This window comes from Callithrix jacchus, chromosome 8 (genome assembly GCF_049354715.1).
Source record: "Callithrix jacchus isolate 240 chromosome 8, calJac240_pri, whole genome shotgun sequence".
Classification (NCBI taxonomy): Eukaryota; Metazoa; Chordata; class Mammalia; order Primates; family Cebidae; genus Callithrix; species Callithrix jacchus.
In genome coordinates, this window is record NC_133509.1 from 46,577,001 (window position 1) to 46,591,313 (window position 14,313).

The following is a 14,313-nucleotide window of genomic DNA, read 5'->3' on the forward strand; positions in this document are numbered from 1 at the left end:
TAGCATGTAACAGGGGTATTGTTATTTTTAAATGAATAAACATTTAAAATATGTTTACATTTTAATATTGACAGATGTTAATATAAACAAAAGTTCTTTGGGATCCCCAAATAATTTTTAAGGGTGTAAAGGGGTTCTAAGACATAAAAGTTTGAGAACTGCTCTTATAAATGAGCCTTGATTGATATCTTTAAAATAATTTTTACTCTAAGTTCCTGAAAGTGGAATTGCTGGGTCATTTTTAAAAAATGTTTAGTTTTAAGGCTTTTAACTACTTTGCCAAATTCCTACCCAGAAGGCTGATACTCCCATCATGAGGAAATGACATCTTTTCCCAGAACATTACATCTTTCAAAGTACATGGACAAAATATTATTGAGATTTACTGATTAGCAGACTGAATAAGATAAAGGCAGATAGATTTTGGCTCCTGATGCTTTTCAAAATGATAAAGTATTCTTGGAAATGTTATGAAGACCAAATGTTGAATGTCAGCTATGATTAGTCTTACACAAGATGGTCATATAATTAAACTGCTGTTTGAATTATTCAGAAACAACAGAATCATTCATTAAAAGAAATCCTGACCTATCTTTGTTTCTCAAAAGGATCTGTTTTTTTTTTTTTTTTTTCTTTTGAGACAGGGTCGTTCTCTGTCACCCAGGCTGGAGTGCAGTGGTATGAACATTGCTTATTGCCTCCTTGACCTCCTGGGCTCAAGCAATCCTCCCACCTCAGCCTCCTGAGTAGCTGGGACTATAGGCATGCCCAGCTAAGAAAAAAAAATTCTTTTTAGAAATGGGGTCTTGCTATGTTGCCCAGGCTGGTCTTGCATTCCTGGCCTAAAGAGATTCTCCCACCTTGGCCTCCCAAAGTGCTGGGATTACAGACGTGAGCCACCGCACCTGGCTCAAATTGACTTTTAAAATAAATTTATAGCCGGGTGCGGTGGCTCACGCCTATAATCCCAGCACTTTGGGAGGCCGAGGCGGGTGGATCTCGAGGTCAAGAGATCGAGACCATCCTGGTCAACAAAGTGAAACCCCGTCTCTACTAAAAATACAAAAAATTAGCTGGGCATGGTGGTGCGCGCCTGTAGTCCCAGCTACTTGGGAGGCTGAGGCAGGAGAATTGCTCGAACCCAGGAGGTGGAGGTTGAGGCAGAGTTTGCGGTGAGCTGTGATTGTGCCATTGCACTCTAGTCTGGGTAACAACGGCGAAACTCCATCTCAAAAAAAAGAATAATAAATAGAATAAATAAATAAATTTATATACGTTCCACATAGGTAATTGAAGTCAGTTTTCTAGGCTTTGTTTCCTAAGTTACCTGATACTCCTTTCATCACTGACTTTAGTCCTCAGTTTCTGCAGTACATAGTCCACAAGTTCAGTCTCCAGCACGCGCTTCTCTGTTTGCCTTTCCTTCTCAAAAGACTTAACCTTAAAAAGAATGAAACAGATCCATCACTTGGAGGTTTTTGAACCCAGAAGAGTGGCTCAGAGCACCACAGTAAGACTACTAAATCCACAGTTTGGGTCAGTGGTTCTTAACAAGGGGCAGTTTTGCTCCCCAGGGGACATTTGGCAATGGCTGGTGACATTTTTGGTAGTGGGTCAGAGATGCTGTTACTGCACAGAACAGCCCCCTACAACAAAGAATTATTTGGCCCAAAATGTGAACAGTGCTGGTGTTCAGGAACCCTGGTCTGGACTAGTTTATCATAGATGATAGAATTTTTTTATTTTAAAGTCCAAGATGAATGGGCTCTTATTTCATGTGATTCATTCTCATCTTCCCCTTTAAACATCCTCTGGTCAGCCACCAGGGTTTCTCAGATCTTGGCTTTATCGCCTCCTCCTCCCTCTCCTTTCTAAACCCAAGTCCTGTCATCCCACCTTTATGGCCTCTGACCCTTCATCTTTACTCCCCTGGCCAGCACCCAACCTTGTCCTAGGCTAGTTTGATATTCTTCACAATGCTATCACTGTATTCAGTTTCTCCCTCACTGTTCCATGCTACGCATCCCTGCAAATTTTTTTCTGAAATACAACTTTGATGTCTCCTTCTGTTCAAAACATTCGGGGCCACCCCATTAACTACTAAATAAAAACCAGATTCCAGAGCATTTGGACTCTCCATGATGTAGCTATAACCAACCATTTTCTGCTGCTGATCCATCTGTCTCACCCAAAACAGACTACTCAGGGTAGTACCAGAATGGTTCTCTGCTGGCCTCCCTCTATCGTTGGGACAACTACTAAAAGAACTACCACTGCCTTTGCAGTTCCCTCTTCTTAGAAGGCCCTTCGAGGACCTATCTATATCCTATGCATCCTTGAGGGCAGGATAAATCCCACCACCCTCCTGAAGTCTTCACTGCTGCCTCTTATGAAATCTCCCAGCCCGAGGAACCCTCTGGAGAACTTTATCTGTAGGACTCATGGCATTTAGCATTTTGAGCTCACAATCATGCACAAATGTCTCATGGTCCTCACCAGATTATAGAATCCTTAACAGCAGGAGCTGTGGTTTAAATGTTCCTATATCCTCGATGACCCCAAGTTCAATCCCTTTTACATTGTGAATGTTGAAAATACGTTTGCTGAACGGATAAATGAAGTGATGTCTTGCTTTTCAAATATGAAAATGATGCTACTGGCTGGGTACAGCGGCTCACACTTGTAATCCCAGCACTTTGGGAGGCTGAGGTGGGCAGATCGCCTGAGCCTAGGAGTTCAAGACCAGCCTGGGCACTGTGGGAAGACCCTATCTGTACTAAAAATACAACAAATCAGGCAGTCATGGTGGCACGTGCCTGTAGTCCCAGCTACTCGGAAGGCTGAGATGGGAAGATCACTTGGTCCTGAGAGACAGGTTGCAGTGAGCTGAGATCATGCCACTGCATTCCAACATGGGTGACAGAGTAAGACCCTGTCTCAAAAAACAGACCAAAAGGCATGATTGTCAGAATAAAAAAAGAAAAGAAAACTCAACCTAGTGACTATGTATAAGAAACTCACTTTAAATATAAAAACAGAAAAGTTAGCCAGAGGCAGTGGCACACACCTGTATCACAGCTTCAGGCTGAGGTGGGAAGATCACTTGAGCCCAGGAGTTCAAGGCCAGCCTAGGCAACACAGTGAGACACCATCTCTTAAAAAAAAAAGGTGGCCGGGCACGGTGGCTCAAGCCTGTAATCTCAGCACATTGGGAGGCCGAGGCGGGTGGATCATGAGGTCAAGAGATCGAGACCATCCTGGTCAACATGGTGAAACCCCGTCTCTACTAAAAATACAAAAAAATTAGCTGGGCATGGTGGCACGTGCCTGTAGTCCCAGCTACTCAGGAGGCTGAGGCAGGAGAATTGCCTGAATCCAGGAGGTGGAGGTTGTGGTGAGCCAAGATCGCGCCATTGCACTCCAGCCTGGGTAACGAGCGAAACTCCGTCTCAAAAAAAAAAAAGAGAGAAAAATATTCTTAAAAAATTTTCTTCACTTTAAAATAATTAGAAATAAAAATTATGAGGTGGTATATTTATGAACACTTTTAGTTGAATACAAAAAATTAAAATTAGTTACAAAGCAATCAGGAAATGGTCATCAGCAGATATCAACTTTTTCTTACTTCCTTAGATATAAAAAGAGAACGAGAAGAAAAGTAGGAAAAAACCACAGCCAGTTTTTTTGTTCATTTGTTTTGCTTTTTAAAGCTGTTATGAAGGTGGACTCTCTTCCTTATTTTATACACATTTTTACTGTAAGAAGCCAAACAATGGAAAGGGGGAGCAGAGTGAATGATTTCTAGCCATCTACATGGCCCTGGCCTCCGTGTGAAGGCAGAGGCTCCACAGTTAACACCGGACTATTGAACTGTAAAACATCTCCAACATCTTTACCTTGACATGGCTTCCTTCTTTATCAGAAACAAGAGCCACATAGGTGATTTCATGATGTCTGCAGTACTCTTGTAATTCCTCTTGGGACTGAAACAAACAAACAGTGTAGAAAATGAACACAGAGCACCTGGAAGTTTCAAGTAATTAAAGAGAATGAAAATACTGTTTCCAATCATATTCTCAATGTGAATTACTAAATATCCTGACTTCAGGGGATATAACTATTAAGTAGGAAGTACACAGAATTCAAGGGACAAACAAGGCCTCTCTTGCCTTCCTTACCTTGATGATTGTTCTAAGGGGCCATGAATCATCAGTCAATAGAGGTTTTCAAAAGCTTCAAGACTTAAGTATGCCAAAAATTATACAACACACACACACACACACATACACACACACAGTAAAAGCCTCTGAGGAAAATGAAGAAAACAAAGGAAATAAGGGAAGGTGAAAAGCAGAATTGAAGAAACAAACCAGGACGGGGCAGAGAAGCCTGCGGTGATGCCATGGTGCAGGACTGAGGTCACTGGCCACTAGGCTTAGATTTTACTGCAGGACAGAACACTTCTCTAATGATGTCTGAAACAAGTGAACTAGTAGAAGAGGACATTGCTCTGTCAAATGATTAAAATTGTAGCTCAGTACACTTCTGATAAGAATTTTAATACAACACACACATGAGTAAACAGCAGCAACTTGAGAAGCTTCCCAGCAGGTGATGTGAACAGAGCAGGTGGGAGGGTGGTGGGTCTGTGTCCCTGGTCATCACCATGCTCTGGGGCACCTTTAGTGTGGGTGAATGTGGGTACAACCTGAATAATCTCCTGGGAGTACACCCCTTCTGTGATCTGCTTATATTCCCCATTCCAAAGGGCAGGCATGTGTCCTGCGTGCCACTTTTCACACCTCTACACACATGGCAAGTGTCAGGCCTGCATGCTGTGGGAGGTCTGAGGATACAGAGCCCAAAACACACTAAGCACACAGTGCCTTCACAAGTGTGGCAGGTTGGAGGACAGCCCTGCAAAGATGTCCACATCCTCATTCCTAGAACCTTGGAGTGATCACCCAGGATTATCTGGGTGGGCCCAGTGTAATCACAGGGTGCCTGTATGAGGGAGCTGGACTGACAAGAGTTAGAGATATATGTAAGAACAGAAGCACAGGTCAGAGATAAAAGAGGCGCTTTACTGCTGAGTGTGATGAAGGAAGAGGCCATGAGCCAAGGAATACAGGAGGTCTCTTGGAGCCAAAAAAGTCAAGGACAGATTCTCACCTAGAGCTTCCAGAGGAGCCAGTCCTGTTAAATTTAACCCAAACTGCTTTTGGGCTTCTGACTTCCAGAAATGTAAGATATTACTTATGTGTTTAAGCCACTAAGTTTGTGGTAATTGGTTACTGCAGCAATCAGAAGCTAACACAGGAGGCAACTTGAATTACAGAGATAAACAGAGTGTGACAGTCTAAAGGCACAGAGGATATTTTCCATGAAACCCATAGCTATTTGCACTTTACTCACAGGTGCTTTTTGATCTATTACCTGTGACCAGTCATACATGATTTCTGCTGTGATGCCTGCTGTCCATAGTTTCTGGGTTAGGTTGATGGCCCTGGACATAGACATCTGGCCAACACTTACAACCAGGAGGTCACAGGAGCTTATTGTAACCTGGATCAGGAATAGAAGGGTTACACTTAGAGGAGCAAGACTGTAGGCATGCAAGTGAGACCAGTACCAGCAGCAGAGGCAGCACTCATGGGAAGATGGGCATTCTTGAAATTCCATACAGAAATGCAGCATGCCGAAGGCTTTGGTTCAAAACAACATTGTTAAAAAAAAGACATAGTCAAAAAACTTTTTTTTTTTTGAGACAGAGTCTCACTGTGTCACCCAGGCTGGAGTATAGTGGCACAATCTGGGCTCACTGCAACCTCCGCCTCCTGGGTTTAAACAATTCTCCTGCCTCAGACTCCCAACTGGCTGGGATTACAGGCATGCATTTATTTATTTATGGCACTGAAGGAATTTTTTTCCTTTTTTCTTTTTTTTTGTATTTTTAGTAGAGATCATGTTTTGCCATGTTGGCTGGTCTCAAACTTCTGACCTCAAGTGATCCACCTGCCTAAGCCTTACTGGGATACAGCTGGGATTACAAGCATGAGTCACCACGCTCTACCATAGTGAGAAAAAAAAAAAATACCTGTTATATTAGTCTTTCAAGACAAATTATTTCAACTACCCTGAGCCATCAGGACAATATTATTTTTCTCTGGGAAAACTAATCTTGCCTGAAACACAAGCAGGAATTTCTAGCTTTGTAGACCACAGGATTGGATCGGATTGGATTGGATTGCCCTGCCCTTGCCTACCCTTCCTTCCCCTTTCCTTCCCTTACCCTTTCCCTCTCTTCCCTTCTTCTTCCCCCTTCCCTTTCCCCTTCCTTTCCTTTTCTCTTCTCTTCGTTTTTTTTGTTTTTTGGTTCTTTTCTGACAGAGTCTGGCTCTGTTGCCCAAGCTGAGTGCAAATGGCATGATCTTAGCTCACTGCAACTTCCCCCTCCTGGGTTCAAGCAATTCTCCCACATCAGCCTCCTGAGTAGCTAGAACTACAGGTGCGTGGCTAATTAACCATGCTTAGTGAATTTTTTGTATTTTTCGATAGAGATGGGATTTTGCTATGTTGCTCAGGCTAGTCTTGAACTCCTGGGCTCAAGCGATCTGCCTGCTGTGGCCTTCCAAAATGCTGGAATTACAGGCGGGAGCCACCATGCCCGGCCTGAACAAGAGGTTTTGATAAGAATCTGTTAATAACTATAACATCTCACATTTATATGGTGTATTACAGATTAGGAAAGTGAGGCTAGGGAAGGATGAATTAATTGTCTAAAGCATAAGTCTCTGAACTTTTTGGCACCAGGAGCTGATTTCATGGAAGAAAATTTTTCCATGGATGGTGTGGGGGTGGGGAGGGGATGCTTTTGGGATGAAACTGTTCCATCTCAGGTCATCAGGCATTAGTTAGATTCTGATAAGGAGTGTGCAGTCTAGATCCCTTGCATGCGCAGTTCACAACAAGGTTCATGCTCTTGTGGAATCTAATGCCACCACTGATAAGACAGAAGGTGGAGCTCAGGTGGTAATGCTTGCTTACCTGCTGCTCACGTCCTGCTGTGTGGCCCAGTTCCTAACATGGAAGGGTACCACTACTGCCTGGGGATTGGGGACCCCTAGTCTAAGGTCACCTAGCTAGAAAACAGATGATAAGGACTGAAATGCAGGGACTGGCATCAAGTCTTAGGCTTGTCTATCATAGTAAGGTAAGTTTCAAAACCTTGGGTGTATAACTTCCACATATGAAGCCCTATGTAAATGACTGCAAAAGAAAGGAAATTTTAGAAATGAAAGACATCGTAAAGCATGCTGGAAAGCCAAGCCAGAACTTACATGTTCTTCCATGTTGAGGACAGCAGCAGATATCTTGTCTATAGCTATGCTGACCCCAATGGCAGTGGGAACTGGCCCCAGAGCTTGTGGCCCTCTAAAATGGGGAATCTGTGGAGAGACACAGTTACGGTTTTGAAATAGCAAAGAAACTGCAATTACAGGGAAAACAGTGACTAAAGAGTGAGCACTGTCGGCAGCTTATCATCAAAGAGTTCAACAAAAAGAAATGTGTATGTGTATGTGTATGTGTGTTTGTGTAGTAAAAGAGGGAAGCAAGCACACGTGCAAACTTAGGAAAATATTAACACATGTTGCATCTAACTTTGCACTGTTCAATAGGGCAGCCAGTAGTCACAAGTGACTCTTGAACATCTGAAATTTGGCTAATCCAAATTGACACAAGCTGTACATGTAAGACACATACTGGCTGCAAAGGCTTTGAAAAAAATGTAAAATGGCTCATTAATAATTTTTAGATGTTTGAGTACATGTTGAAGTAATTTGGATATACTAGGTTAAATATAATATATTATAAAATTAATACCACTTGCCTCTTTTTACTTAATGTTACTAAATAATTTAAAATTACAGGTCAGGTGTGGTGGCTCACATCTCTAATCCCAGTGCTTTGAAAATGCCAAGGGAGGAGGACTCTTGCAGCCAGGAGTTTGAGATCAGCCTGGGCAAAAATGTCCGATAACCTCACGGACATTCGTGTCACTTTGGTCACAGAAGGAGAGAGAAAAGAGGGCAAAACTGAAAAAAAAAATTCAAAGAAATAATGCCTGAAAAAAATCCCCCAAATTCACAAAAGACATAAACCTACAAATTTAAGAAGCTAAGTAAACCCCAAACAGGATAAATCCAAAGAAATGCATACCAAGACACATCATAATTTAACTTGAAACTAAAGACAAAGAAAAAAATCTTTAAAGCATCAAGTGAGAATGCTTTTCCTATAGGGGAAAAGTAATTCAAATAACGGTGAATTTCACATCAGAAACTAGAAATTTGGGGTAAATACAATAGACTTTCCTTTCCCCTTGAGTTTTCTAATTATGTTTAACAGTAAAGCAAAAAAAAACCAAAAAAACAAAAAAACTGTTCGATGTGGATCTCAATGTGTTAGAGGAAATATTTAAGACAATTATATTATAAATGGGGCATGAGGTAAAGAGACATAAAGGGAGGTAAAGTTTCTACATTTCATTTGAACTGATAAGATAGTGATATTCATAAATCTTTGTGGTGATAGAATAGTTCTGTATCTTGATTGTGGTGGTGGTTATGGGAATGTACACCTGATAAAATGGAAAAGAACAATGCACATACATTGAACAAATGTCAATTTCCTGGTTTTGATATTTTACTATACTTATGCGAGGGTGGGTGCAGTGGCTCACGCCTATAATCTCAACACTCAGGGAGGCTGAGGTGGGTAACTGAGCTCAGGAGTTTGAGACCAGCCTGGGAAACATGGTGAAACCTTCTCTCTACTGAAAATACAAAAAAATTAGCTGGGTGTGGTGGTGCATGCTCGTAGTCCCAGCTACTCGGGAGGCTGAGGCCAGAGAATCACGTAAGCCCAGGGAGGCTGAAGCTGCAGTGAATCAAGATTGCACCATTGCACTCCAGCCTAGGTGACAGAGCAAGGCCCTGTCTCCAAAATGTGTGTGTGTGTGTGTGTGTGTGTGTGTGTGTATACACAGAAACAGAGTAAATGGTATATGAGGCCTCTTTACTATCTTTGCAACTATCCTGCAAATTAATATAAGTTTAAACAACTACAAATGTGGTTCACATTATACTTCTATTTCTAGATGAAAGATATATTAATAGAAGTATCCAATTATATTACTGGTTCAAATTTTTGGTGTGTGTTTGAAAATTTCAAAGTAACAAGTTGAGAATAAATAAGATTAAGCCAGAATAAAAAAAGGGCAAGCCCTCACCAGCAGGTCATATCTGCCACCAGCTGCAAGGATTTCAGGTACAGCCCTTTGCCTTCGTTTGATGAACGCCACAAACTGGAAGATGATTCCATTATGCTGCTGCACCTTGTAAACCAAGCCCAGATTGATCAAGACCTATAACAAGAGTTGCCACACAAACATTGTCAGTGGTTTGAAATTTAGAATGTGGAATACAACGCTGAAAATAGTGTTTGCCATGAATAGCATCAGAACAATACAAAATATTCAGTAAGGTTTGGCATAAAGCCTGTTTATCCACAGCCTGACAAGTAAAATAAATTCTCTTCTCTTTAAGAATAACAACCTCTCTGAGGCTAACACATTAAGAACTGCTTCATGCTTCATGACAGGGACAGTGGCACTTGCAAAGAAATCTTGATTTAAGCCAAAATTATTACTAAATATCAAATGCTCCAAAACACAGAAAGCAGGTTTTCTGGATAAATAAAATACTAACTAGCATTAGTGAAATGAAAGCCATTTCCTCCCTGTGCTATTATTAATGCTTCACATTTGTACTTCCAGTATCAAACAACTGCCAAACCTGTAACTTGATGCCGAGTTTCTTCAACAGTCCAACAACCTCCTCTAGGTCTTTTAAGCCATACTTCACCAACTGTGCAATACCTGTTTTCTGCTTTATTAATGAATTTATTGTTGGCATTAGATCTTGCAAATCTCCCTTCTGTTCAATAAACTTGTAGAGTCGACACAGCTGGAAAGCAAAGGGGCAGAGTTAGCTTCTCATCCATGGCAGGGAAGACTCCCTTTGCATCGACTGTGCACCTGCAGGAGTGGGAGCACATGGGACCATACAATTATCTTTGTGGTCAAAGACTATTTTAGTCTTTGCCACAGTCCTGACTAAGGATTATCCTTTTCCAACAGCTCTAAAGCACCTTGCAAGAGTGCTTCAGGCACATACTTATGTTTCACTTTTATTCAGACACATTTACTCACACTTAATGCTGACCCTAGCAGACCCTGGCATTAGCAGAGCTTCCATTATCTATTTTCAGTCCAGCATTTTTCCTCTTTACCTTTCTCATTCTCATGAATTCCTATTACTGCAGGCATAGACATGGGAGGCCAGGAAGGCAGAATCTGACTTGTTTTAATAGAGAATTAGCTAGAAATTCCCTTCCTCGGCTTGAATCTTTCCTATTTGCAGTCTTGAGATGTCTTCCCTGTGGGCAGCCTCCTGATCCTCCCTTCCCTCTCCTCCCACTTGGATGCCAAATCCTGGCTCTCATCAGCTGTACTCATCATCTGCCCCAGAAGAAGGCAGTGGCTAGAGATGATTGATTTGACAGTCCCTGGTACTTAGCAGGAGTAAGAGGAAACAACCATAGTCATAAAGTCAGAAAGAAAACTCCCAGGAGCTAAAGTAGAAATTTTTAAGAAACACAATTATAGCCATTTTAAGACTGTAGGCAAGTAGAATGTAGCTCATCCATAAATTGGCACATAAAACTAAGGGCTGAAGGAAGGTTCAGCCTGACATAGCTTAACCTTATAGTTAATCAGAAATCACTTAAAATTTTTAAAAATCCAGAAAATGTTGAAACCTCCTGTAATCTTGATGTGGTTTGGCTGTGTGCCCACTCACATCTTATCGTGAATTATAGTTCCACGATTCCCATGTGTCATGGGAGGGACCCAGTGGGAGGTAACTGAATCATGGGGGTAGGTCCTTCCCATGCTAGTCTCGTGACAGTGAATAAGTCTTACAAGATCTGATGGTTTTATAAAGAAGAATTTCCCTTTACAAGTTCTCTCTTTGCCTGCTGCCAACCATATAAATAAGATGTGACTTGCTCCTCCTTGCTTTCCACCATGATTGTGAGGCCTCCTCAGTCACATAGAACTGTGTGTCCATTAGACCTCTTTCCTTTATAAATTACCCAGTCTTGGGTATGTCTTTATTAGCAGCATGAGAACAGACTAATAAAGTGGTACAGGTAGAGTGGAGCACCGCTGTAAAGATACCCAAAAATGTGGAAGTGACTTTGGAACTGGATAATAGGCAGAGGCTGGAACAGTTTGGAGGGCTTAGAAGAAGACAGGAAAATGTGGGAAGGTTTGGAACTTCCTAGAGACTTACTGAATGGCTTTGACCAAAATGCTGATAATGATAGGGTCAATGAAATCCAGGCTGAGGTGGTCTCATATGAAGATGAGGAACTTGTTGGAAACTGAAGTAAAGGTGATTCTTGCTATGTTTTTAGCAAAGAGACTGGCACCATTTCACCCCTGCCCTAGAGATTTTTGGAACTTTGAACTTGAAGGAGATGATTTTGGATAACTGGCAGAAGAAATTTCTCAGCAGCAAAGCCTCAAGAGTGATGTGGGTGCTGTTAAAATAATTCAGTTTTAAAAGGAAAACCGAGCCTAAAAGTTCAGAGAATTTGTAGCCTGACAATGAGATGGAAAAGAAAAATCCATTTTCTGAGGAGAAATTCAAGCCAGCTGCAGAAATTTGTATAAGTGATGAGGACCCAGATGTTAATCACCAAAACAATGGGGAAAATGTCTCCAGGGCATATCAGAGGTCTTCATGGCAGGCCCTCCCGTCACAGGCCTGGAGGCCTAGGAGGAAAAGATGGTTTTGTGGGACCCCTGCTCTGTGCAGCCTAGGGACTTGGTGCCCTGTGTCTAAGCTACTCCGCTGATAGCTAAAAGGGGCCAAGGTATAGCTCAGGCTTTTGCTTCAGGGGGTGCAAGCCACAAGCCTTGGCAACTTCCTTGTGGTGTTGAGCTTGTGGATGCACAGAAAACAAGAATTGAGGTTTAGGAACCTACACCTAGATTTCAGAGGATGTATGAAAACACCTGGATGCCCGGGCAGAAATTTGCTGCAGGGGCAGGGACCTCATGGAGAACCTCTGCTAGGGCAGTGCAGAAAGGAAATGTGGGATTACAGCCCCCACAGAATCCTTACTAAATGGCAGTCCATGAAAGCAGCTGGGAGGGAGCCTGTACCCTGCAAAGCCAAAGGGGAGGAGCTGCCCAAGGCCATGGGAACCTAATCCTTGCATCAGCATCACCTGGATGTGACACATGGAATCAAAGGAGATCATTTTGGAGTTTTAAGATTTGACTGCACCGTTGGATTTTGGACTTGCATGGGGCTTTTAGCTCCTTTGTTTCGGCCAGTTTCTTCCATTTGGAATGGGTGTTTTTATCCAATGCCTGTACCGTCATTGTATCCAGGAAGTAACCAACTTGCTTTCGAATTTACAGGCTCATAGGAGCAAGGGACTTGCCTTTTCTCAGATGAGACTTTGGACTGTGGACTTATGAGTTAATGCTGAAATGAGTTAGGACTTCGCGGGACTGTCAGGAAGGTGACTGGTTTTGAAATGTGAGAACATGAGATATGGGAGGGGCCATGGGAGAATGATATGGTTTGGCTGTGTCCCCACCCAAATTTAATCTTGAATTATAGCTCCCACAATTCCCTTGTGTCGTGGGAGGGAACCAGTGGGAGGTAATTGAATCACAGGGGCAGGTCCTTCCCATGCTGGTCTCTTGATAGTGAATAAGTCTCATGACATCTGATAGTTTTATAAAGAGGAGTTTCCCTGCACAAGTTCTCTCTTTGCCTGCTGCCATCCATGTAAGATGTGAATTGCTCCTCCTTGCCTCCCCAGCCATGTGGAACTGTGAGTTCATTAAACTTCTTTCCTTTATAAATTACCCACTCTTGGGTATGTCTTTATTAGCAATGTGAGAACCGACTGATATACTTCTGCTTATTATATTAAAGATAAAAACTTTGGCTGGGTGCAATGTGTCATATCTGCAATCTCTCTATAAAAAAGAAAAAAAAATTAACTGGGAGGCAGAGGAAGAAAGATTCCTTAAGCTCAAAAGCATGAGGTTACAGTGAACTGTGATTGTGCCACTGTACTTTAGCCTGCATGACAGAGCAAGACCCTATCTCAAAAAAATAAAAGTTTAAAATTTAAATTTAAAATCATACCTTTGATTTAAAAATCTTTTAAGAAAAAAAAATGATTTCTTCTGTATGAATTTGAACATTAAATTATCCCAATAACGAACTACCAGAAGCATTGGAGTCAGTATCTCCAGATTTTGACCCTCATCCTATTGTCAACTAACTCCATGTGACTCAGGACAAATCACAACATCTCTCTGGGCTGCAGGTATCTCATTTGTGAAATAAGAGGACGGTGTCCGATATGTTAAACTCTTTGGCAATATTTGTACTCTCCTTCCTAATACCCTTAGAATCCATTTTAAAATAATCAAAGTACCAAATGCCTTTATTGGATACTATTTTTCTGTTTTAAAATGAATCAAACACATGTCTAATTAATGCTCAGCATCATCAAATAACCAGTGGTTAGAGACTTCACAGAAAGAAAAGAAGTTGACATGTGAACAACCAATGTGGCTATTACGTTCAAATGTATATTTGCAAGACTTTCTTAAAAAAAAAAAAAAAAAAAGATTTTATGAAATGTGACTTTAGTTCAAATAACCTTTTGGGTTTGAAACTCTGGGTATAGTATGGAATCACTGAACTGGGCCATCTCATGCAGATTCTCTGTCTATATACACATGGGACTATTTCTGCAAATAGGTGTGCTGTGCACATGTTTAGATGATATCTATGTACTGTATACTGTTCTTCATATTTAGATATTTTGCAGTTGGGTTACTTTGCATATCATTAATATCTCCTCTAATATTAAATATTTAAGATTTAACCAGCTTACTTTTCAGAACTCCTAGTGCTATGCATCTGGTTTACTTTCCCTACCTGCAAATGGGTAATTTATTTAAACTGTGGCTTCCATGTGCCCTGTGAAAGTTGTTTTACAGAGTTGAGGGCACATACATGCTATGCATATCCCCTTGTGGCTTTTTAAAGGCCAGTATGAACTAAGAAACTGAATGCAGTCTACGGACTCCTCAACTTACTCCTCTTTCTATCCCTGCCACTGTGCCTGCCATACTGTAGGTGTCCAAAA

At 41.6% G+C, this 14,313-nt stretch overlaps 1 protein-coding gene across 10 annotated transcripts in view; it reads right to left on the reverse strand.

Moving 5' to 3' along the window:
- EIF2AK4 (eukaryotic translation initiation factor 2 alpha kinase 4) overlaps positions 1-14,313 on the reverse strand; it is a 139,843-nt gene that overhangs the window by 11,121 nt on the left and 114,409 nt on the right. For all 10 annotated transcript variants that reach the window (XR_013521044.1, XM_035259867.3, XM_035259868.3 and 7 more), the window contains 6 exons: positions 9,858-10,028; positions 9,293-9,427; positions 7,341-7,448; positions 5,437-5,565; positions 3,897-3,983; positions 1,328-1,440 (listed from right to left, as the gene is read on the reverse strand). Coding sequence is in view for 9 of the 10 variants with exons in the window: in XM_035259867.3 (XP_035115758.3) it covers positions 1,328-1,440; positions 3,897-3,983; positions 5,437-5,565; positions 7,341-7,448; positions 9,293-9,427; positions 9,858-10,028 (743 nt within the window). In the remaining variant the exon portion in view is untranslated. The remainder of the gene's footprint in view (positions 1-1,327; positions 1,441-3,896; positions 3,984-5,436; positions 5,566-7,340; positions 7,449-9,292; positions 9,428-9,857; positions 10,029-14,313) is intronic.